Raw genomic sequence first — 26214 nt, forward strand, 5'->3', positions numbered from 1 at the left:
CCTCATTGTATGCTGTTCATGCTACATACCTGCTGGTACTGTAGTGCATGGTGAATTTAGGAAATTTGCTCTTTTTGTGAGGATTTGGGGGTGGGGGTTTGAAATGGTCTTTATTCAGCTGTTCAGATTTTTTTTTTTTTTCTCTCAATGCTGCTTTTGCAGCAGAGCTCTCAATATTTTTTTCTTTTTTTGCAGCTGTTATTTTTTCTAGACCATTTCAATTCTTTATTTTTTTACATTTCAAAATTAAACTCAGGTGATGAATTCAGAAGCAAAGAATTCATACAAACCATTAAAATTCATACATAAAATATGTACACAAAAGCTACATCCTCATCAGGCTGATTATACTAAGGAAAGCGTACAACATGTTTCATAACAATGCTTCAAAAATGCTCTACTGTGGTCTTTGAAATTGAAACATTCTCCATATTACTTTCAAACTGTAACATTTCCAGAACTGTTCAAAAGAAATTTAGGTCAACATACTGACCATAAAAAACTAAAAATAAGAGCAAAAGTTAGTCAATGTTGACACGATACAAAACAATCGATGAGGGTGAAAAACCAAATCACTCATGAAATTTCACAACTCAGTTATTCAAATTCACAGCCTTTTGACAGATGCTCTCTATGTGCTACTCAGGTTTGATAAGTAAAATAAAAAAGCGAATGAAATGTAAATTAGAATTTTAAAAACAACCATTTCAAAAACACAGAACTCAAGAGTGGTGCAGTGCAGCAGGACTGGACAGAAGACTTCATCTTCATCTACGCCATGAGCGCGACTCGTTATCGTCTTCCTCCTCATCATCGTCCTGCAGCAGGGAATCGTCCACCAGCGAATCCTCTGGAAACTGTAACCAATCAGAAAACGCACTCAGAACCAAATGCATGCTCAATGATGAAACTTTTCCAGGTGGTCAGTCACAAATTGCTGGTCTAAGTGGCGTTACATACCATTTTGTGCTTACACCATGGGTACATTCACTCTATATGTGAGCTCTATGTAACCAGAACTGTTATTTACACTCAATAACAACGATGAAACAAGGAGTAATACGAAAATATGCAGTGACATGTGTCCTGTATTTATTAAAGCATGTTGTAGGCAATACAAAAATGTTTACAGTTGCTAAGAAACACCACAACTTTCCCAAAATAGAAAGTAATTCTAAGGTTGTGTGGTCACAGGTGTGCATGACATGTATTGGCTAATTTGGGCCTGTTTACACCTGGTCACTTCATGCATTTTCTCTGATCGGATAGCTATCCGATCGTGAGAAGACCAGGTGTAAATGCCCTCCGAAACGCTTTAGAGATGCATTCCAGACGAAACTGGACGAGTGCAAATGCATCTGGTTGTTGAAACCACATTTGTAAATTTTACTCCTCCCAAAAATTTAAAAAATAAATAAACGTGTGAGAGCGTGTTTCTAGGCTACATGACATGTTATAGCCAGATATGACAGCGCTGCTGTAACATGCATCAGTGCAGATGAGTAGCTGAGCATCTCTTCACCAAGCCAACGCACAAACGGCCGCAAATGAAGTCGCAGACGCTCAAAACACAATCATCTTCATTAACAGAAGTGAGACTAGATGATCTTACCAGTGCTGATGCCGCTCTCTCTCCTATTGCGCTCTTTGATCTTGAAATTAGCTGATGATAAATAAAATGCAGCTCATATCTGTTGCTTTCGTTGACGTGAACTAAAATTTGCATATAGCGCGGAAATTGAAGTTCGGATTTATATTAGTTATGCGGCCAAGTGGCATAAATGGAACGGTTTTAACAAATCAAGCTATCCAATCAGTAAAAACCCATGAAGTGACCGGGGTAAACAGGCGTAAATGTGGCTCATCCAATTAGAATTAAGAATAAGAACTGTTTTATAAAAGTAGTTCTCTTAGATAAAGCTGTACATGCACTGATGAATGCATTTGTAATAAATAATCTGACATTTTGGTTTGCGACTAATAAGTTCCAAACAACAACAACAAAATTAAGATGAAGAACCTTTCAGTATGTAAAGTATTTAAGCTACTGAACAATCCAAAAATGTGTATACCGCAGAACTTTTCAACATATATACAACCGTTCAAAAGTTTGGGGTTGAAATTATTTTTCCTCTTATGCTCAATAAAGTTGGATTTATTTGATCAAAAACATTGGGGGGCTGGGTAACAATAGAATACAAGTACAATATAAGTAATATTGTGAAATATTTTTATAGCATAAAAATATACTTTTTATTTTAATATGGTTGAAAATGTAATTGAAGACTGGAGTAATGATGCTGAAAATTCATAAGTGTCGCATGATCCTTCAGAAATCATTCTAAAATGCTGATTGGATACTCAAGACATTTCTGATTATTATTATTACCAATGTTAAAAAAAGTTATGCTGCCTCATGCTTTGAAGAAACTGTGATGCATGCTATTTATTTGAAATTTCCGTAACATTGTAAATGTCTTTACCATCACTTTTGCTAAATTAAATGCATTCTTGATGAATACAACTATTACATTTCAAAAGATTCTTATTGACTCCAAACTTTTGAGCAGTAGTGTACATCAATTTTGCTTAATTTCACGCAAAAATGATTATGTTGTAATACATACAGTTGAATTACTTTCATACCTAATAAAAGAAATACAAACAGCTACAAAAAAGACTGACCAAATACACTTCAAGTGAACAGTGATGAAGGGCGTACCTCCTCATCCTCAGGTTCAGCCTCATCCAGGTCTGTTGTGTTGAGGGAAGCCGTGGGCTTGTGCCAGGCCAAACGCAGCTCCTGGTTATTTAACCGAATGCCGTGGATGGCCGCCTGAGGAACAGAGTAGAAGTTTAGAGTCCACATGAAGGCGTACATGCACATGCACATATGCATGTGTGTGAATATGTTAGTACCTGTTCAGCCTCTGCGCGGCTTTTGTACGTAATGATGGCACTGAGACTAGAATCCTCCATCTGGCAATCTTCAATCTCCCCATATTGCTGGAGGTTAGTGGGAAAAGTGGTTATGAGTCAAAGACATCTCTCATAAGCAGTGTGATGCAATGTGCCCTTTAAAGATACTCACTGCGAAGTGCGGCAGCAGGTCGACTCGATCTGCCTCAGTGAAACCGCTGATCTCTAAAGCTTTGGGTCGATGATCCACCACTGCATGATTTGGAGCTCCTCTCCCGCGCCCTCGAATCCCTCGGCCGCGGCCCCTCATGGACCCCCGACCCCTGGAGTGGGCCCCCCTCCCACGTCCTGAGGTCAAAAGCCCCCTTTTGGCAGCCTGAATATAAAGAGAAGATCTAATACAAGCTTACAGAGTTTAAGTAGCACTGTAGTGCCACCCGGTGGAAGGTCTGAGTATGAGTATAAGAAATAAACCAAAACCAGTGTTCTTTGCCAGCTTTGTTTACAATCTAAATCACAATTTGAATAAAAGTTTTACTTCTCATGTTACTAGCTACACACTGCAAAGTTTATGGACTGACATGCATATATAAATGTAAAATGGAATTTGAAAATGCAATGTGTTGTCACTGATAACCATTGCAATGAGACAAAAAATAAATATTTTTTTTTTAGATACTACAAGTCAAAAAAGATATGTGAATTAAGTCTTGCAATCTAATAAACCTGCTACTTGTTCTATGTAATGTGTGATGTGCTTCTTTGCTCTTCAGGGGTTTCTTTGTTCATTAAAGAATTTGCTTTGTTATTGCAACAAACACCACTGTTTGTAGAAAGATTGCACTTTTTTTCTATACTGGTACAGTGGTGCCTTCAAGTATATATGACTTTAATTGTTCCTTTAAAATGGGGGGGGGGCAGTAAGTGGTGACTAGATTAATTTTTAACCGTTTTGATTTTGCAGTAAAGAATTAAGTTCTATGTAACAATCGCTCTTCTATCCAGACCATGTCTTTTTTTCATGAGGAGCAAAAAAGTAATACCTTTTTAAGAGCAAATGCAAAAGTATCAAGATATATCTTCAATATTGTCTTGGAAAAATATACAGAGATTTACATTTTAGCTATAAATACAAGAAGTAAAACAAAAAGTGAGGTGAAGAATGGAGTTTTTGTCTCCGTGTGAAATACCTCTAACTGCAGCTGAGTGTATTTGATCTTGAGTTCGGCAGTATCCTCTCCTGCCTGTACTTTCTTATAAAGGTCCAACTCTGTGTCCAGGAGCTCCTTCTGGGCCTGCAATCGGACATGCATCAGGATATACATGTGCAGGATAATTCATGTCTTGATTATCATGTTTTGTTAAGAGTGTGTGTGTACCTGGGCTTTGCTCTTGAGCGTGGTCTTCAGGACATGAGCACTGGACAGTCCTTTTATCTCCTCCTGGAGTTTGGTGATGCTGTTGGTGAGGGTGGTGAGGGTCTGCATGATCAGAGCTTTATCCTCCACCTTCATGGACTTGTTCTTCTCTAGCTTAGATATCAGCAGCTGAATATGACACACACAAGTTACTAATGCAAACCCCAGCCAAAAAAAGACGAAAAGCAGCACGCTGTGATACGGAAGTAAACATGGAGAACATTAAAGTAAGTGATTACACGTTTATGTGTAGTGTTATCTGCCGAGGAAGCCAAGAAACAAAAACAGAGACGAGCAGACGAGCGTTTTTTAACATTTATGATACGGTTTTGCTTGTATATAGAGCTGTCACTGTAATACTTATGAGCTCTGACACATCACTGTCCTTATAAAGACTACCTTTCGCAATAGTCTTGATAAGTTCGGGTATGTAAAATCTTTTGAAGTGACTCCCATAAGCGCAGAATTGTGACGAATGTTGTTCTAGAGTGACGTAAAAGTCACATGAATTCCGATGTGACCGTTCAGGCTGCGGTCGCTTTGCAAAACATCCGACCTGTAACGGATTCAGGACCACATATGGAAGTGGCACAAATCGGAATGGAAAAGATCAGATGTGGTTTGTGCGGTTCACTACCCTGGAAATCCAGAGTTGAAATTCAAGATGAATTTGCTCAGCGAGTTTACTCTGGCGTCGAGTAATGATGCTCATTAAATATGCCCTTGTATCCGAGCTGCACCAATCACATCGGGTTATCTGATATAGGCGGGCCAGAGGCGAGTTAAAGATGACGACAGCGCTGTGACGTCGAAGTCATTAGTAAACATTGCAAGATGGCTTTGGATGAACACCAGTTGTTTGAAACGGCTTTGGCCGCTACAAAGAACGACTTAGACTTGGCTTTTTCTCTAAAAGAGGAACAGAAGACGCCGCTCGAATCGTTCCTTTGCAAGAAGGGCGTTTTTGCTGTTTTGCCGACTGGATACGGAAAGAGTCTAATCTACCAGTTAGCTCCGCTGGTAGCTAAGCGTATGGGGCTTGTTGTGATTGGTCGTAGTGTTATCCAATTGCGTGCATTGAGATTTTCAAATGCATGCTTGGTGCCGTCCCTCGAACTGGCCAATTTTCATTAGTCGATGCCAGACCATTAATCTTTCAGATTTAGGTCTGGATTTCCAGGATAGCTGTTCACACCGTCATGAGATAAAACAAATCTGAATCACATGAGAGCGAAAAAAAATCTGATTTGGGCCACATTTGCCTGCTGTCTGAACGTAGCCTTGCTTTGGTTTGAATCAAAACACAGTAAAAACAGTAATATTGTGAAATATTGCCATTTAGGGTAAGGGATAACTTTTTTTTTTTATTTGAATATATTTTAAAATGAAATGTATGTTTAGTGAAGGTTCAGTATCATATGAACCTTCAGAAATCATTCTAATATTCTGATTTGCTGCTCAAGTTAACATTTCTGATTATTATCAATGTTAGATTGAAAACAGTTGTGATGCTTCCTTTTTTTGTGGAAACCATGACTCTCTGATGAATAAAAAGTTAAATTTTGATCAATTTAATGTGTACATGCTGAATAAAAAATACTTTTTAACTTCATCAAAATCATTAAAACAGCTGTTCAACTCAGAAAAGAAAAAAATATTTGGTTGCTGTCACTAATTAATATAACATATGCACAACAAGACAAAAGGGCAACAATTAATGACGCACCTTCTGAGTCTGAATGTGCTTCTCCAAAATCTCCTGTTTCTTTTTTCTGACGTCCTGCTGAAGCTTCAGCGCCTCCTGGTGGAGAACAACAGAACCAGAGTTCACAAACACTGCCAAAACAAGCAAACAAAAACAAGCTACTAACAAGCACAATTAAACAAACCTGTTTTCTTTTCAGGTTATCTTCAGTGCTGACCCTAGTCCCATATGGCACCCCCTTCTGGCCAGCTTTCAGTGCATCTGGGTTATAAACAGTCTTAGTCAGGCCATGTGATGTGGAAATGACCTGTAAAGAAATCAAATAAAATAAAAACCTTTACATTGCATATAAACAATTAGAAGTTTCTCAAAAGAAGCCAGTGGTTCACAATCTGAAATGAACAGTCAGAACATATTCTACACAAACATGTCAAAGTAAGCTGAAATGTGGACTAGACTTTATAATAACAGTACAAAGCCTGGCTGTGCAAAACTAGACGAAAACAAACCTTTCCTCCAACGCCAGCTGGTTTAGCGAAGCCAAGACGTTCCTTCACTGAAGCTTTGGTTGTATTCTGCAGAGAACAGAAAAACAGACATGCTGAGATCTGAAACAACATGGAAGACAAAGCGAATCCAACAACATTACAGCCTGACAAATCCACATGAACAGAAACACAATCACCTGTGGAGGGACGTTGGGACCCTGTGAGGGCTCAGGGTGAGCTGTGGGTAGGGGTCCGAGCCGGTCTTTCACTGACTGTTTCAGTGTGGTCCCTGCAGGCTCCTGGTGAGACTGTACGCTCTACAAACAACAAACATTGCTTCTATAATCAGATTTTGCAGCTGCAACCATCTGCTATTAAAAGCACCACTGCTGAGTATTGGGCAAACATCATGCCCGGCACATTAAGATCATGTGACAATATTGTACGAATTTGCCCTTTGGTTGTAATTAATGGGCCATTAATATATAGCCAAGGACGATAACTAAGTGAACTGTTCGTTATAGTGTTTAATTAGTTTAATTTTTATTCATGATGTGTTTAACAAATTCTTTAATTCTAAAACATTCTATAATAGGATTACAGAAAAAGGTTTTAAAATTTTCAAGTGATTTTAGTTTGTCAAATAAATATGAATTGTATTGACGTGATTGCATGTATTGAGCATGTGTTATTTTTAGTGCTGCACGATTAATCGTATCGCAATCGCGATGTCAAGCCTACGCGATTATATGACGCAAAATGTTGCGATTTTATATTAAATAAACAAATTAGCGCTGTTAACGCACTTATTAATGCAAATGCTTTTAAACCATTCATGCGCGATAATAGCCTACATAAAAGAACGAGCTGCCTGTGAATGTCCTCCACACACACACACACACACACAGATAGACACGCGCCAGTATCAAGTTCTCTTTCGCGGTAGAACGAACAACACACATGTATGCCAAAATGAACGCGCTGCCTGTGAATGTCTGACTGTGACACACAGAAAGACTCGCGCTAATATCGTGCGTGCGCACAAAACAGCATGACAGAATACAGTTCTCTTTCGAGCTTGAACGAACAATAACACACACAATTATGCCAAAATGTCTTTTTGTCGAGTGTCTTCATAACATAAGAGTAGTCTTATGATGAACATGAAGAGTTGTGATGACTCGTGAAAGAATGAGGCACGTGTGAGATACGCGTCTATGACAGCGGCTGGTCTTAAAGGGATAGTACACAGTAGCCACTAATTACATCTGTCGCTAAAGTTATTCTTTTTTTTTTTTTCTTTACCCCTGACATGTATGGTTTTATGTACTCTTGTATGTAAATTATGTTTTGGTCTTGTTAAAATGCAATCAAAAAAAAAAAAATCTGTCGCTAAAGTTAATCAAAGAACAAAGGGAACAGAGAAAAACACACTTGACTAAAGAACTTTTTTCTTTAGGCTGATTATCACTAATCTGTGTGTGCATTTATTTTCCTCGAGAACCAAGCAAGTTGACTCATGAAACCATTTGTTTATTATATCGCAATAGTAATCGCAATTATCGCAATATGACATTTTCCCCAAATCGTGCAGCCCTAGTTATTTTTTATATATATATCAAGTTTTTTGTGCCCAAGATCCAATCAGAGCACTGATCTGTATAAATGACTGGAATAAATTACATTTTAAAATATATTACAACAGAAACCAGTTAATTTAAATTGTAACAATATTTCACAGTATTACTGTTTTTACTGTATTTTTGATCAAATAAATGCAGCCTACTTTCAAAAACCTTAATGTTTTAACCTTTTGACAGGTACTGTATGTGTGTTTATTTTATTGTATTTATTTATACGCGTGTGTGTGTGTGCACGTGTGTTTGTTACTAAATCAATTTGTGATAAATATATGTTAGTTAGTACCATCTTTAAATCAAATTGTGAATAAATATATATTCATATTTTTAGTGGCACTGGTCACTAATCAACCCCATATTGCTCGACCGCTAGTTCTAGTAGTTCAATTACACCAAGTCCTAGTATGTTTACTGGAGGTTTTCATACCGGATGTGGCGTGGTGTGCATGTGCTCCACTGTGTCCTCTCTGTGCCAGTGTACTCTGATGAAGCGGTTGTTGAGTACCGCCTCTGTGCTCTGCATGGCCCGCTTGGCTTCTTCAGGGGAGGCAAACTGGATCAGCGCCCCTTCTGGGTCATTATTATACGCCACCTGAAACAGAGGAGATATGCCTATAAGCCTGTAACATCAACATATCACAACTGTTGACTTCTAACCACAGGCTGATCTGATCTAAAGTACCTGGAGATTGACTATGGTTCCAAACTTGCTGAAGTGCTCATTAAGTTTGCTGATGTTGTTGAGCTCATGAGGAATCTGACGGATGGCCAGTTTGGTGTTTATTAAAGAGTAGGGCACTTTTCTTTGAAAGCCGTGGTGGTTGGGTTTGTTGAAGTTTGGTCTGAGGAGTAAAAGGGAGACGTCTCAAAATATATACACAAGGTCAAAAAACAAAAAACAATGAAACAGCCCATACATGCAAAAAACTGCACCAAAAAAAAATCATGATTATTTTATTTGGGTGTATAAACTTGAGATTTGGACTGAAGCATTTGCAAAGAGAGTTTTTGTAAATACACTGTAAATTTGCAGCAACATATGCAATTAAGAGGCTACAGAGGTAACATATTGGTACATTTAATTAAATAAATGCACCAATCATGGACTGATATTTACATTTTGAAACTAAAATATGTGCATCTTAGTTTTATGCTAAATCGTTAATTGTTTATGTAGATAATGTTTATAACAACAACTTACTTGTCAAACCAGGGTTTCTTAGCAAGAATTGCTCCATCATGCGGTCCTGCTCCTCTCTTCCTGGAGTCTGATTCTAAAACTATCCGAGTGCTGTTGTTGTTTGACATTTTCTCTGAAAGAATTACACACACACACAAAGAGGGAAGTTAAAAGATAAAAAAATCTAATAGGAAGTGTATTATATTCATGAAGAGGGGGTTACACAGAGAGGCCAGTGCTCACGGTTACCTCTGTGGGGCAGATCCACCTCACCCATGGTTAGACCAATCAGATTGGGCCGCTGAGCGTTGACTCGGTGTCTGTACATGGGCCGCGAGGTCATGCTTGGGGCTTCAGGATTATACACGTCAGGCTCAAATGAGTCTACAGATATATAACAACAAAAACAGCTATAATTAAAAAAAAAACAATCATCAGCATCTTTATTTATTTAGTATGTAAACTACCATCAAAGACTATGGATATGCGAAGACGGTTCACTCCTATAACTTATGAATGGGAGAAACTGCAACATGCAATATGGAGGAATATGTCCAAGGTTGACAGCTGCCGTTAAAAGCTCCGGTTCCCAACGAAACCTGAAACTTGCGCTTAGGACTGCACTAGCTGGTCTAGCCTGAAAAATAAGCCTTTTTGGCACTATTTGAGCATAAAAACAACATTTATGGGACAGCTCATGTACGATTTTGTTGCTGATTTGAAATATGTTATTTAATTGTGAGTTCAGCAATAATGTTACAAAAGATTCCTATTTTAAATAAATGCTGCTCTTTTAAACCTTCTGTTCATCGAAAAAAATGTATGATGGTTTTCACAAAAATATTATGCATCACATCGGTTTTAAGCATGGATATTATAAGAAGAAACCAACAAGAACACCTAAAGGGACAGGGTGGTGGAAAAAATGGGATGGGAGAAAAATATATATTTTAAATCTTTTGCGTTCCCCCGGAAAACTTTGCGTTCCCTCGCAAAACCTGTTGTGAGCTCAGACAAACACTTCCTGTTTAATGTTTTCGAGCTCCGTATGTTAACAATGGAGCGGTTCATAGTGTTTTAACTTAACTCAAATTAAAAGACATGCGGTCAGTGCTTAGTTCAGTGTTCTTCAACCCTGCTCCTGCTCACGTTTTCTTTGTCTCCCTAATCAAACACACCTGATTCAACTCATCAGCTCATTGTGAGCGTGCAGTGTTGGGAGACCTTCAGGAGCAGGGTTGAAGAACACTGGCTTAGTTCAAGGAGTTCAATAAAATTGGCAATATATTCACAGAGATTCGAACTTCCCGGATCAATAACTCGTGAGCTAAACGCTGTAAAAACACTAATGACACCTATTTCCAATCATAGTAACGTAGACAACGAGCTACAACCCAATTTTCCTCAAAAACGAGCTTTATAATATAAATTGGTCTCTATGATCAGGCGGCTGAGAGACAAGTCCAAAGGGACCGTCTGCAAAGTGCAAACCCAAGAGAGTCCCTTGCCGCCACCTATTGCTGTAATAATGTAACCTGCACTAACTGACAACCTGTCTAAATGCACGAGCAGTGCTGATACTAGCGAAATATCAGCAGTTTTAGAAAGCCTCTGGTCCAGTCAGATTCGAGGATCGGAACTAACTGTTATACATATAACAATAGACCAACAAGCTTATTGTCAGTTTTATGTTCTGTTATGTGGACCCTTATTTTGACATTGTTTGTTTCCTTTAGTTCCTGTTTCGGTTTCATTGGTTACTGATTATGTCCTTGTTTGATTCTATAGTTATGTTTTAGTTTCACATGTCTACTTTACTTTTCTTTGTTCCAACCCTGTTTATATAGCCCTGTGTTTCAGTTGTTCGTGGTCTCGTTTATGCATTGTGTGGTTTGCGTTATTCTCCTGCACGTTCATTCAGTGTTTGGATTATTAGTAAAGCCTGTTTTGTTTTCGAATCTCCATCTTCATGCCTGCTGACCACAATTAAACACCTATTTATAAAGCAACAAAAAAAAAAAAAAACCTTTAATCAATAGATCGTTATCAAGAGAGTCGTAATCAAAAGAATTTATTTTGAAATGAAGGCAGGCTGGCTATATGTTATTCCTGAGATTTTCCACAGCATTGTAGTGTTGTGTTTTTCCTCATCCATTTGTCCATCAACTTAGTGTTAATCAAGGTTTCTTTCACCAAAACCAGTCATAATTTACATATATCCTCATATTGGTCAGTTAATATAAGTTCAGGCTCAAGATATGACAGTCTACATAAACACCTTCAGAGTCAAGCAATCACTGTATTATGACCCATCTATGAGCACTAACCTGAAGTGAACAGGGGTGGTGGAGGCTGTGTGATCGGAGGCCGGATCCCTGACGTGACTATAGTCGGCACAGAGCTGGTCATGGAGTTCGGAGGGGCGTCCATACCAGAGGGCTGCAGGGCCGGAAGAGGAGGAGGAGGACCTGAGAGAGAGGAACAGAACATTTATGACATTCAGCAATAAAAGGGACCTATTATGCCCTTTTTCAAAGTCTTTATTTTATTTTATTGTAGAGGTCTACTAGAATAGGTTTCCATGCTTGAATGTAAAAAAAAAAAACCATTCTTTTCACATATTTGATATTGAAATATCTAGACCAGGTGAAATATTTTGGTATCATCCTTAAAGACTTTACGTGTAATGGGGTATTATAAAGGCATTCATGATGTATGTTAATGCATTATATCTCTTTATAAATGACTGTAACCAAAGGTAAAATGCATTATAGCATTTGCAGATTCCTTGTTACATCTGAAATTGGTTGTTTGCCATTTAATGAAATACACTTTATAAAGGGCTACGATAAATAGAAAATTATTATAAATGTGGTTGCAATTATTCATAAGATCATACAATGCAATATTAGGTGCATTAGAAAGCTAAATTAATGGCTTCAAGTAAAGTGTTACTATAGTGTCACACCTGCTACAGGCGGTAGGCTGGGAGGCATGGTGCCCGGTGGAGGCACAGGTGGCCTGAGGTTCACTGGTGGAGTCAGGAGTGAGTGAGGGGGCGGCAGACCCGGAGGAGGAGGGCCATCCACTCCAGGAAGAGGCGGAGGCTGGAAAGGTAGTATGCTGGGAAGATTAACATCCTCCACCACCACTGGATCACTTCCATGATCGAAAGGACACATGTCTCCTCGCATACAGAAGCCTTTCTCTGTCAAGGCAACCAAAATCAGGATGTTACTGACATAAGAAAGAAGGTTAGTCTGTGAACACTGTTCACCGATTAGGGTGTTCAAAATTCTATACCATCATAGTCACGACAGCGTTTCCTTGGTGGGCCGCCTCTGAACGGTGTGTGGTCCTGTGGGAATTCTGACCAGCTCTCAGTGGTGTTGTTCCCATGGTGTGTGGGGGCGATGACAGTGATGGTGCTACTGAGGGTGGGCACTGGGAAATGAGCAGAGGAGGTCCCGGGTGTGAGAGGTGTGGCGGTGTAGCCATCGGTGGTCGGGCCCTCCTGACGTTCAGGGCGGGTGTGGTCGTATTTTGCCTTTACAGAATCTCGCTCTAGAAAGGCAAGAAGAGCATTCAACAGGAGCGTGAAAAAAAAAAAAAAAAAGCAAGCACTGTAAATGGTTCTGTAGTGTGAGAATTGTATGCAAGTTATGTAAGTACTGTACAGTTTAAAAGGAGTCAGTTTTCAGTACTAAATTAATACTTTTATACAGCAAGGATGCTTTAAATCGATCAAAAGTGACAGTTAAGACTTTTATTATGTTACAAAAGATTTCGATTTCAAATAAATGCTGTTCTTTTGAAATTTCTATTCAAAGAATCCTGGAAAAAGTTTTCACAAAAATATGAAACAGCACAATCAGAAATGTTTCTTGAGCAGCAAATCATATCATATTAGAATGATTTCTGAAGTATCATGTGACACTGAAGACTGGAGTAATGATGCTGAAAATTCAGCTTTGATCACAGGAAAATAGTACATTTTAAAATATATTCCAATAGAAAACAATGATTTTTAAATAGTAGTAGTTCACAATACGTGTGTTTTTACTGTATTTTTAATCTAATAAATGCATCCTTGGTGAACATAAGAATCTTCTTTCAAAAACATTTTTGCAATATTTTTACGTAACACTTCAACTAAAATTACTGGTTTTAGTTAAAGTATTTAAGTAAAAATATTTCATGCAGTCAATATCAATACGAGTTACAAAATATAATGCTGTTTAAAATAGTTTTAGATGGCACTATTTCATGTCAAGTGTACACATACAAATTCAAATGAAAATAAATATCACCACAAAAGTAAAGTGCCGTCACACCTCTGCTTCTGCTCCTAGTGCGAGACCGTGAGCGAGTTCGCGATCTGCTGCGGTCCCGGTCTCGGTCCCGGTCTCTTTCTCGGTCTCGGTCACGAGTGCGGTCCTTACTCCAGCTGCGACTACGACTCCGAGTGAAACTGCGACTGCGTTCTCTTCTGCGGTTGTAGCGTTCTCGGTACGAGTCCCTTCTGGGTGGGTTACGGTCATACTCTCGTTTCCTGGTGCGGTCATCTTTCTTGCGCTCATCTATTCTCCTGTACATTCATTTTAAATAGAACAGAAAATACAGATGAGGTTAGTAAACAAGGCAGCTTAATATATGCGTGTGTGTGTTAGGCATTTTGGGAAAGTTAAATGTGTATAATGTTAGTCTCACCTGCTGTCTCGGCTGTACCTGGAGCTAGACGGAGGACTGTGGTTTATTCTCCGGGTGAATTTCTTTTCTCGATCCTCATCTCGGCTGAGCTGCTTGTAAAATAATCAAAACCATCAAACACAATAGAAAACAGACATCTAAGGTAAAATTTCACAATAAAACTTTAAAAGTTTGGGGTTGGTAAGATTTTTTTTTATGTTTTTGAAAGTTGTTGTCTAAGGCTCACCCATTTATTTGATCAAAAATACAATAAAAATAGTAAAACTGAATTTTCAGCATCATTGCTACAGTCTCCAGTGTCACATGATCCTTCAGAAATCACTCTAATATGATGATTTGCTGCTCAAGAAACACTTTCTGATTATTATCAGTGTTGAAAACATTTGTGCTGCTTCATATTTTTGTGGAAACCGTGATACATTTTTCAGGATTCTTCATTAATAAAAAGTTCAGATCAGCATTTATTTGAAAGATATTTTTTGTAACATTATAGATGTCTTTACTGTTACTTCTGATCAATTTGATGCATCCTTAGTACTGAATAAAAGTATTTCTTTCTTTCAAAAGTAAAAACAAATCTTACTGACCCTAAACTTTTGACTGGTAGTGTAGCATCGTTTAAGGACTGTTACCTCCTCTCTCTTTGATTCATCTTTCTCAGTGCGCTGGTGAGGTTCGGTTCTGCTTGTGGAAGTCAGTTGCTCTGGTTGAGGTAGGTAACTCTTTGCATTCACAGCTTCAAAAAGTTTATCCACAAATAACTGTGTCTCTGAAAACAAAATCAAGCGTACGTTAACAACATCAAGGGTTCGGCTCTGACAATGCAGCAATATAAACACAGAAATAAGTGGCATGGAAGTGAAGCAGCTGTCAGCCAAATATCATCAAAGTAACTTCAGAAAATTATTAACAACAACCACCTTGACATGATCCAACTAGTTAGGGTTCTTCCCCTGGTTTTATCACTTAGGGAACTGCACAGTACCTTTCTGAAGGAATACATCCAACTGGTCAATGCATAGTGCTTTCAACTCCTTCTCGGATTTGTCTTTCTTCACCAAGGCAACCACATATTTCGCAAGAGCAGAAGGGTCAGCATCACATCTGCGGGACAGATACATATACTTCAGTTAGTTAGAAGATTTCACTTAAATGATCTTCAGCTGCACATAAAGAGTACAAAATGCAGTTCTGTCCTTGATATGACATCCTACAATATCTTTACAGCAAATTTAAATAATCTGTACAATAGACTCAACTATCAACTGCTAGTAACTCATAACTACTAAGAAAACCAGATTCAAGCATTTAGCATTCAAGCATATAGTTAATACTACTATATAACAGCAATACAACTTAAAAACTAATATACAAAAAGAGAGTTAAATCATGAGTCAATGCATTTGTCAGTTATAGTCGCATAAAACTGAACCCACTGACATTCAGGAAGATTTCAGTAAAAATAATTCTACAGCATCAATGTGCGAGGCTCATTTTAATGCACAGTGCATCACTTACATGGGTTCAAGAGTCTTCGAGAGCCATGTCTTCAAGGCATCGAGGTTTTCAATGATCATTTTTCAGGGGAGGGCTGTTTTTCTGCAGCTGTGCCCCTGTGAGAGTGGTCAACAACAGTGAGTTTGTGGTCTAGTCAGGATATAGTAATGTGTTTGTACTGTCAGGCCTCATTCACTCACTCACTCACCGCCCTCATAAACTCCGGCTGGAATATCACATCTAATTGTACAGCAGTCAGGGAAGACAGCCGGTAACTGAGAGCTTAGATACGGTGTTTAATTTAAGAGTTGGTTGGGGTTGGTTTCTCTGCCGATGTGAACGAACTGTCCGCCACACTTTCTGCTTTCTTACTTTCGAGAAATGGCGACTGTTTACTCTCGCGGCCAGATCTCGCGAGAGCACGCCGCCGCACACGGTCACTACCAGAGAGTTTCTTAAAGGTGCAGGCAGCAGCAAATCAGATTTGCTACACTGTGTGGAAATATGTTTCTTTAAAAAACATTTCAACTTTTGTGTCATTTGAATTTATTTCATACATACTATGGCATGCGACCATTAACCGACATCAGAGAACCGTGAACTTAATTTTATTATTAAAATAATTATCAGTATTATCTAACTTTTATTATTGACCTAACTTATTAGCTAAAATATCAGGGGGTACTTAAAGTAGAGCAGTAGGATTTCTTTCGAGAGGAAATTTAAAAATAATTGTAGTTTGATTAAGAGCATTTTGAAATGTAACAATCTAATCACACGCACTTCATTTTTTGAATATATATGAAGTACTTACAAGTATATACTAACTCATATGTGTGTGTATTTAATTATTACAATTAATACAACTATTTTATTTTGTGACGCAACCCTGTATTCTTCTAATGTTCTTTATTTTTAGGACACTCTTGTCTGTATTATTATTTTTGTATCATGCATAGTCCTGTTTCACACTAAAATATATTTGTCATGTCATATATGACTCATTAATGAAAACAAAATCTAAAGATTTGCCACTGTGACTCTGTGATAAATAAAATAATAAATGATTCACAATGTCTCATTCTAATGATGTTGTAAAATTACACAAATAATCAGTTCAGTTCACTATCATTCAGTTCAAAAACAACTTAAAAAACATCAGTGAGAGTTTTCAACAGGACTTTAATGATAAATCTTCACGTATAACAAAGCATTTTCTCTGTACAGATCAAGGAGACATTTAAAACAAATCTCTTACAATTTGCCGTACCTGGAAAGTGCCAAAAAAAAAAATACAATTCATAGACAGAAATAAAATTCATGCTGTACATTTCATACTGGATTCATAAATAAGCACAGATATACACACACATCCATTAGTGACGGCTAAAATAAAAGCAGCTCAGTAAGTCACAGCTCTGACATGACGGACGAGTCGCTGCTGAAGTTTGTCTGGCTGTCCACAGGGGTCACGAAAGGTCATGCTATTGAGCTCATGGAGTCGAATGTCCATGACGAAAGAGAATAAAAGGCACTCCATTCGTTTAAAGGAAGAAAAACACATACACATATAAAGGGATGTGTGGATAAAAACAGCCACCTTGGGAATCTCCGGTTTAAAAAAAAGAAAGACATTGAGAATCTAAGAAAAGCAGGATTTAAAAAAAAGAACAAATCCAAAGAAATCATAGCATCAATCTAGATCTCTCGGTATAACTATATGAGCAACCAGCAGAATCAGGGAGCACTTTGTGACAGGAAATAAAACAAACAACATCCCGATTTAGACTTCAAATCTAAACTCCAGCACCATTGCAAACTAAAGCACAAATATGGAAGAACATACAACACACGCCAAACAAAACCAACATCCTGATAAAGACGTCTGCGTTTTGGTATTAGTATCTTCATTAATATCTTCATATTATTGATCACTTATACGTTTCAAAACAACCGTCCTTTAGTAAAGGAATGCATTGTGTCATTTAGAAAGACATAAGTGTAAGAAAATGAGAATTAAAACAAACTAAGCCCTTTAAAAAAAAAAAAAACACACTATGGAAAAGATAGCCTCCACCAAAATACCTCAGTTATTATCACAATGTAAATGAAAAGGCTTCTTAGACTTCATATGGTTTTACCATTGTGACTATAATTAACTACGGCATTTTGCCAGAAACTATGGTTACTATGTAAGGGAAACAAAAACACAAATCCTACGGTGAAGAAATAAAAACTGCAAGAATTCAGACGTCAATCAGTAAGTGTGAATTCTCTAGAAGGCCTGGAAGTTTACCTGCATAGTAAACCAAGACTGCATGGCTTAGAAATAGAAAAGAGGAGGGGAAACAGCATCTCACCTGACTGTCGAATTACACGGCATTGGTTCTAGCTGTCCCGTGGTACACAAGTACCCCCGCTCCCCTATGTAGTGCTCGGTTTGGATACTAGGAAGACTGCGGAGCATCGTTTAACCAGTGGAATGCTTCAATAAGTGTCATCAGAGGGACGAACCGTATTGCTTACTGTCTCACAAAGCCCTTCGAACTTCTCCCACTTTGTATTTGTAGTGTTTTATCCCGAAAAAAAAAAAAATAACTGCAGATGCAACAAATCAAACTGTAGTACTGCATATACATCCACAACATTGAAATCAAATCTTGTATTCTTCATTGAAATAACTACATCGTAATTCAAGTAATGAGCATTCAACAGTTATGCAAACACACACACACAAAAAAATCAACCTTAGCACTCCACACACATCAGTTTTGTTATAAAATTAAGCTGTGTATGATGTGTTGGTCTATTGGAACAGAATACGTCACACGTATTGTGAATTATACTGGTGTAAATGATCGTCCACCTGTCGAGGTCTGTGCCAAAGCAAGACTGTGCAAATAAATAATGCCTGTGTCCACTGATAAAACAAATCGAGGAACATACAAAAGATCACCTATGAAAGGCCACTGAAACTAAATGAATAAAAACCACATAAAATGCATATCCGGACATAGACGGGTATTGTTGTAATGATGCTGATGTTGACCGTGTGGAAATGGTGATTAACATAAAATGGGTGGGGCATATGTGGGCGTGGTGGAAAAAGACAGAGAGGGCGGGGTCAGGAGGGTCAACATTAGGGTTTTCACAGAATTCAGACACACATAGTCAGATGGTGCCCGCACCAGTCCAACTACACGTTAACGCCAACACATACGACATTTACGAGGGAACATGCATACGGTTGGCTCTACAACACACAGATTTGCATACAGGTGCTAAAAAGGTCCTTCTTATTGATTCAGAGAGAGGAGAACCATCCTCTGAACTGAAACAATGGATTTGGGTGATTGACAGGACAGTGGGCCAATCAGGCGGGAAGGCTGTGATTTAGGGGCGGGGTCAGGGCTGCTCGTGGGTGTGATACTCTGTTTCTCCAGACGAGATCTGAGTGAGACGCTTACTGGAGCCCCAGAGTTTCCTCGTAATCTGGCCAGAACGCATCTGAGGAACGGAGAGGAAAGGAGAGAGGAGAGGAAGGGGCAGTGAAGGATAAAAGGAAAGAGGAGGTGAACAGTGGGGGGAAAAAGATGATTGATGAGTGCATGTGAGATCATCTGTGCTGGATTCTCTTTGAGGTTAGTGCAAAATCAAAAGGTACATTTCAAGTGAGGCAACTCAAAAAAAGATGAGATAAGGAAATGATAATTGTATGTACTGACTATGTATGTATACAAACCCAAAGGCCCGAAATATACTCTATGCAAGTACGCAAACACAGACGGAAATGCTTTGCGAATGCATTTCAAGCGAATGGTCCTGTTGGTCCATTTCAAGCGAATTATTTTTTTTGCCTGAGGCCGAGACTTCATTTGCCTTAACTAACCTCAGAAATCAATGAGTTAACGTCAAATGATGTGTGATAATTCAAGGAAATCAAGTGTGATTAACTTAACCTTGCTAAGAAAGATTCTCTACAAGCATGTTCCACTATGAAAAACGTAAACATTTGTATTAATGTCCGTTATAGCACCCCTTGTGGAAATGCTGAGAACGGCAAACGTACATGCTCTGGGTTACGTTTCATTTCGGAAATCACTGATGTGTTAAATCAAGTTAACGTAGATAGAAGCGTCTGTGATTATGTACTGATGTAGAGAATTTTTCTGGCTGTATTCTCCAATCAAAACAAATCAACTCATCTAATGCAGAAACCCAAATGCTGCTATTCAAGCTACTGATATTTAAGAGGAAATCCTTGAGAACGCTTTGCATTGTTTGAAATATTAAAAAATAGCTTCAGTGTTTGGCATGAATACCTGTGCATTCAAATACAGCGAATAATGTCCGTAAAGAAAAAAAACACCAATCATCAAAACCCTCCTCTAATGATTTTACAGTTTTAAAATTATTCTAGAATTAGCATGACACTACGAGTTATTTATTATTACTGCTGTCGTTGGCATTGTTAGTAGTATCATCTCCTGTTAGGCTACAACTCCAACTGCTAATAGAAAACTAAGTAAACAACATTTACACAATTACCACTGATTATACAACAAATGCTCAAGTTAAAAATCATTGGCAATAGTTTCAATGCACGTTTACATTTTTATGTTTGTGTGTAATGTTTGTTATGTTTAACTGATTGATAGTTTGGGTATGAAATTGCTGAAAAATGTGTTCAGATGTTATCAGCTAAATCTGACAGTACTATTGTTGGGCATGTCTTAAAAAAAACGTAAATCATGTTAAAAATGCAGATTGGAGTTATGGTTTTGGGTTCAGATTAGTCTGTAGTCCCTATTTAGATAGCTAGGTAAACATGTGCACTTAATGTATCTGAACTTGACACCTGCTAAGTGTGTGAGTGTGTGTATTTGTCTCAGATGACGTCATGGCTGAACGTGTTCTGGTCTCTGAGATGCAGCAGGCGTGCGGGCGATCGCACCCGCAGTGTGTTCATGAGAGGCGAACCCTCCATCCTCTGGGTGATGTAGTTCCTGAAGGAGTTTTTTACCTCCGCGGGTTTCCCGACGCCCACCACGATCAGCTTGCCATCACTGAGTCCCACCAGCATGTGAGATTGTTCCTTGGTCACAGACACGCTCTTGATTGGCACCCGCATCGCCATCGGCGACACACACAGAGTCAGGCTGCCGTGATAACCAGGAGAAAGGGTGTGTTATGATCATGTTACAGGCATGCTTACGATATGATAGCAATCATAAAACCTAACAAACAAAATTACTCGATTACCAAAATAATCATTAGTGACAGTCCTAATGACACTTAAGAGCCATTACTTTCTGGCTTCAGGGAATTTAAAGGTCCCATGACATGCTATTTTTTGTAGGCTTTAATATAGGCCTTAGTGGTCCCTAGTACTGTATCTGAAATCTCTTTTCAAAAATTCAGCCTCAGTGCAGAATTATAGCCACTATAAGCCAGTCCCAGAATGAGCTTCCTTCAGACAGGCCGTTTCGGTGTCTGTAGCTTTAAATACTAATAAGGAGGAGAAAGGAGGAGAAAGGCGGCGCAAGGTGGAGGGTGGGTGTGGCCTTGACCATCTTGCGCAACGGTAGACCATGCATGTTTACATTGGATATATTGCAATGGCACGGAGACACGCAGTCGTTCAAGCATTTCAGTTTGACCCAGAATCTGATCCGGATGGAGAAGCAACGGATGAAGAAGTTGCAACTCAGCGGCTCCAGCAGGACATTTCCGAATGGTTAGTTTAAAATATTATGTCTGGATACGGTACTTTATTCGGATGGTTTACAGTTATTATCACGTAGCTAACGCGAACCTACTGTTGCCTTTTCATGAGAGATCTGTAACATCTGTAATTTATCTTATTACAATTACATCATCAAGCTCTGCGATCTTGAAATGCGGATATCGCGCGTGCCGTATAACCAACAGGAAAACGGTTATCCAAATAACAAAGAAGTGTACAACACTCGCGTTACAGTGTGTGTATTCACACACATAAACTGCATAGCTGCATAGCTAATGTGACAGCCACATTCTACTTGTAACAGTCTAGGCAACCATAAACAGTAAAGCAACACACTTATATATCATTAGTTGACTTACTGTTCCGAGGTGTGTAGCTGAGCCAAAGAGAGTGATCCAGACTTTAGTTTCAGACGTTCAGCAAGCCCAGCTCTGTATTGACCCTTTCGTGTTCATTTGTACATCCAATTATTGAGCAATTGTTATGCTTCGCTCGCTCAAAGGCCATGATATCTCTCGTGGACAAACTAAAATCGCGCGCGCGTGTTCCTACTTCCTTCCTAGCTCATTTTCTCATGGGCGAGAAATATTCTCTGGGCGGGCAAAGCAGAGACAGGGGAGGTAACATTCCTCCTTATGACGTCACAAGGAGGAGATTCAAGATCAGCGCGATTGAGCTTCCATTTTCTCAAAGGCAGAGAAAGATAGCAAAAGCTCGATTTACACCGATTGAAATTTCTAGAAACTTGGGGACCATATACAGGCTAGGGGAACTCATATTAATGTTAAAAAACCTCAGAAAGTGAAAATTTCATGTCATGGGACCTTTAAAGGATTAGTTCACTTCAGAATTAAAATGTCCTGATGATTTACTCACCACCACGTCATCCGAGATGTTCATGTCTTTCTTTCTTCAGTTGAAAAGAAGTTAAGGTTTTTGAGGAAAACATTCCAGGATTTTTCTCCATATAGTGGACTTCAATGGGGTCCAACAGTTTGAAGGTCCAAATGTGAGTTTCAGTGCGGCTTCAAAGACTCTACACGATCCCAGCCGAGGAATAAGAGTCTTATCTAGCCAAACCATCGCTCATTTTATAAAAAAATAAATATTTATATACTTTTTAACCACAAATGCACATCTTGCACTAGCTCTGCAATGCGACACGCATTACGTAATCAAGTTGAAAGGTCACGCGTGTTCCGGTTCAAAAAGGTAGGGTAGGGGCGAAAAACTTCATCTCATTTTCTCCTCCAACTTCAAAATCGTCCGACATCGTTGTTTTACCTGTTATTTATTATTTTGTAAATGCCGTTTGAATGAGTCTTTGCACGTTCGCTTTGTAAACACTAAGTCGGTTCTTCCGCCTCCGTCACGCGTGACCTTTACGTAATGCGTGTCGCATCGCAGAGCTAAAGCAAGATGAGAATTTGTGGTTAAAAAGTATATAAATGTTTATTTATTTTTTAAATGGCAGATGGTTTGGCTAGATAAGACTCTTATTCCTCGGCTGGGATTGTGTAGAGCCTTTGAAGCTGCACTGAAACTCACATTTGGGCCTTCAAACTGTTGGACCCCATTGAAGTCCACTATATGCAGAATGTTTTCTTCAAAAACCTTAATTTCTTTTTGACTGAAGAAAGAAAGACATGAACATATTGACCGACGTTGGGGTGAGTAAATTATCAAGAAATTTTAATTCTGAAGTGAAGTAATCCTTTAACTGCTGAAACTGCTTGGTTTTAGAAAGCTGATGCTTGTTTGAGTTCACCTGTACAGATCTCTGACAGACAGGAAGCCCTGCTCGCTGCCGATGACAACATGTTCTCCTGAAACACACATGTCTGTCACCTGCTCCTTCAGAGGAGCGCTGCACAGATGCTTCCCGTTCACGGAGTACAGGTGCAGGGCGTTCTTATCCTGCAAACACCACACACAAAGAGGATCGCATTACATGAGCACAAAAATATGTGCGGGGAGAAGAGGAACTGAGTCGCGTTTGATACCTTCAGGGTGGCTTTGCCCTCTATGCAGGTGTGCACCACTAGATGTCCCTCCCAGGACACAGCCAGGTGCATGATGGACATGGGCAGAGAGCTCTCACACGGCGGCCGCAGAGAGCGCATGTACTGACCTCTCCGAACAGAGTGAATCATCACCGTTCCATCCTGTGACACACAAATGCCTTCATTTTTATGGTTCTACTTTTTTTCCTCCTTAAAATCCCATTTTCTGCCCAAAAAATCAGATAATTTCTTTAAATACTTTAAGGAATTATATATGTAAATGAGCTGTATTATTATTGGTTAACACAATGCCACTGTTGATGTCAAGTTTATGAATCCTGAATAGGTGTGAGAAGTAAACAGTTGCTGCGTCCCAATTCACGTATCCATCCTAAATAGTATTTAAAATTAGAATTAGTGTGTCTCAGATCATTGTATGTTGTAATGAGTACTCCACTGATACCCAGATGGTCTATTCAGACTATTTCTGGTTAGAAACCGAAGTGCAGATCATTTCACACTCTAACAGCTAATATTGCCCACAACCCATTGAGCATTGGACGAAGATTCAATTAGAACTGCAATTTTATCCACATTATATTTCATCTGCAGCAATTGTGAACTTTAATAAAGATGCGCTTGGTCGTTAACCTTTAAACGCATCATTATGCAAACACAAGGAGAGTCGCTGCATGAAAGACACACGGCTGGCAGATCAACGTGCTCGTGCGTTTCTCTCCGATACGGTAGGAAATTAAATTAAACTGAATATGGATTTTAACTGTGATAAGATGATTGACAGGGCAGTTTAAACAGTGACAGGATGCATGTACCTATGCAACAGAGCGGTCTGTTAAACACAATTATGATGAAGTAGTTTGTCCCAAAGCTTACCTACTATTCTGCTAAACACTCAAAAGTATGTACTTTTCTTCACAAAAACAGTACATACTTTTAGGGCATTGTATAAGTAGGCGAACTGGGACGCAGCAAGTGTTTTTGAGTGACTGTGTGAGAGACGAGTCTCACCCTTGATCCAGAGACTGCCATGTCCAACTCTGTGCTGATAGACACACTCACAACCTCATCTGTGTGTCCGTATAATACCTGCACTGGCTTAGAGGACAGACCCACCGGAGCACCTCCCTACACACACACACACACACACCAAGTTAAACAGAGTCCCAGCACAGCAGTAGAAATACAAACCCCTTTATATGAGGAGAGGACTCAAATGATCCGCACCTGCTGTAACACCTGCCACACCATGCAGGTGGTGTCTCTGGAGCCAGAGATCAGGTGAATCCCAAAGTGATCTGTGGCCAGGCACGTTATGATGTCTGCCGACACAGAAACATAGACACAAACATGCACAAGTTAGCAGAACTCTTTCCTGCAACTCAAGGTTAAAGTGAGAACATACAATCTGGATGCGTTTATTCATGATAAAAACAGACCGGCGGAAAGAAAGCGGGGAAGAAGAGGAAGGTCAAGAGAAGCAGAGAGTTTCCATTACCCATGTGGCGGATGTGTTGCCCGACTGTTTTGCCCTTGACAAGTGACGTCACTCTCAGGCTGTTGTCCCAGTGGCCTCCACTGAAGAGCAACTTCCCGTCATGAGACACAACAAACAGGTGAGCGGTGACTTCAACCCCGGGAGAGAACGGCCCTGATAGAAACCTCTGAGTCCTACAGAGAGAGAAAGATTTAAAGGAAGTGCAGGGAAGCTAGGAACAGGATGTGAGACGTTAACCGTCAGAGAGACTCACTTTGGACTGGCTACGGTGGGGTCTTTGATGAAGGTGAAATAGTTGGATATGTTCTTGTCGTAGGGCAGCCAGCCATGAGTTCCCATCAAGCAGTTGTGGCTCAGCGTTACCTTGATGACCCAAATACATTATTTATGATTAGAGTAAGGGCATTAAAGAAGACAATGTGGAATGGTATTTGCAATGCATTTATTTAGCAAATGGCCATTATTGGAAAATAAACACTGTTAGGGTGATCAGGACTCCAACAGTACATAGAAAATAATATAAAATAATGATATTTATATTAATATAAAATTACTTTGACTCAAATATTTCTATTATACATTTTAAATTTGTTACAATGTGCATTGATAAATTGTCCACAATGAGCGAGGATCATAAAACAAATGTATGTTGGAGTGATCAGGACCCACAGTGCATTATCTCACTTAATACATGGCTGCATACCAAATAAATAAACTCAAATAATTAAACATATTTACTTTTATTTATTTAAATTATATTTAAGTTATATATAAATTATTTGAGTCAAAATTATTTGTACATATAAATGTATGTAAATGTATTACTACATGCACTGATTAAATGTGCACAATAAGACAAGGGACCTTAATCAAAAATAAATAACTACATAAAAGGGTCAATTCAGATGTTATGCGTCTTTAAACCTGTCTTTAAGACGAGGCCAATGAAGCCCAGACTTACCAGAGTATCTGGACTCCCCTGCGAGATAAATGAATGTGATTGGTTCTTAGGGACAACAGCTTTAACCAGAGGCACATTATCACTGATACCCTAAAACACAGAGAAGAACCTCCATCAGTCCACAGCTGTCACTCAACAGAACAACAGCTCAATGAAGGACTTCTAATTCAGTCACCTCAATGAAGAATGATTTGAGTTCAGTGAGGTGATCAAAGATGTTGAGAGGAGAGGAGTCCAGACGAGTTCTCCTCTTCTCCAGCTCCTCCAGAGAGAGACGCGCGGGATGGGGCTCCTGAATGCACATTAACACAGAGCATCATGTTTATGTCATCTGTACACTAATGCTATGCATTTAACGGTAGCACTTTATTTTACAGTCCTGTTCCCCATGTGCATAATATGTACTTATTATAGTATTAATAACTGGGTAA

The 26214-nt window shown here is 39.0% G+C and overlaps 2 protein-coding genes across 14 annotated transcripts in view; both read right to left on the reverse strand.

Annotated features, from left to right (window-relative positions):
- Positions 1-83: 83 nt before the first annotated feature.
- Positions 84-15988, reverse strand: rbm26 (RNA binding motif protein 26). Of its 9 annotated transcripts, none has more exons than XM_081380811.1 (24): positions 15766-15988; positions 15579-15673; positions 15046-15164; positions 14693-14829; positions 14061-14149; positions 13685-13938; positions 12654-12914; positions 12319-12558; positions 11678-11818; positions 9600-9734; positions 9372-9483; positions 8853-9012; positions 8598-8762; positions 6728-6847; positions 6552-6617; positions 6227-6349; positions 6064-6138; positions 4299-4466; positions 4110-4214; positions 3092-3295; positions 2920-3006; positions 2723-2836; positions 1613-1663; positions 84-857 (listed from the first exon to the last, which is right to left on the reverse strand). In XM_081380811.1, exons 2-24 carry the CDS (start codon positions 15635-15637, stop codon positions 768-770), a joined length of 3075 nt encoding a protein of 1024 aa, XP_081236937.1. In that variant the 5' UTR covers positions 15638-15673; positions 15766-15988; the 3' UTR covers positions 84-767. The 9 variants fall into 9 exon arrangements, with proteins under 9 accessions (XP_081236937.1, XP_081236935.1, XP_081236936.1 ...); XM_081380809.1 differs by having other exon boundaries at positions 14061-14152; positions 15766-15904; XM_081380810.1 differs by having other exon boundaries at positions 14061-14152; positions 15758-15874.
- Positions 15989-16719: 731 nt separating this feature from the next.
- Positions 16720-26214, reverse strand: part of nbeal1 (neurobeachin-like 1) — a 66154-nt gene continuing 56659 nt past the window's right edge. For 3 of the 5 annotated variants that reach the window (XM_081381430.1, XM_081381433.1, XM_081381429.1), the window contains exons 44-52: positions 25959-26075; positions 25784-25873; positions 25076-25185; positions 24823-24995; positions 24552-24646; positions 24336-24452; positions 23307-23468; positions 23072-23220; positions 19080-20716 (exon numbers count right to left, since the gene is read on the reverse strand). In XM_081381430.1, the coding sequence (XP_081237556.1) occupies positions 20446-20716; positions 23072-23220; positions 23307-23468; positions 24336-24452; positions 24552-24646; positions 24823-24995; positions 25076-25185; positions 25784-25873; positions 25959-26075 (1284 nt within the window). In that variant the 3' untranslated portion in view covers positions 19080-20445. The other 2 variants (XM_081381432.1, XM_081381431.1) reach the window with 1 other exon arrangement.

This window comes from Scardinius erythrophthalmus (assembly GCF_964197995.2).
Source record: "Scardinius erythrophthalmus genome assembly, chromosome: 12".
In the NCBI taxonomy this organism is placed as follows: Eukaryota; Metazoa; Chordata; class Actinopteri; order Cypriniformes; family Leuciscidae; genus Scardinius; species Scardinius erythrophthalmus.

Bases quoted from the DNA above. Each gene is read 5' to 3' on its own strand.
- rbm26 (XM_081380809.1), bottom strand. From the start codon at position 15,637: ATGATCATTGAAAACCTCGATGCCTTGAAGACATGGCTCTCGAAGACT. The intron at 1,664-2,722 runs GTACGCCCTTCA...ATTTATCATCAG, and splicing joins CTGAACCTGAGGATGAGGAG to CTAATTTCAAGATCAAAGAG. The intron at 858-1,612 runs GTAAGATCATCT...GATTGGTTACAG, and splicing joins AGAGAGCGGCATCAGCACTG to TTTCCAGAGGATTCGCTGGT.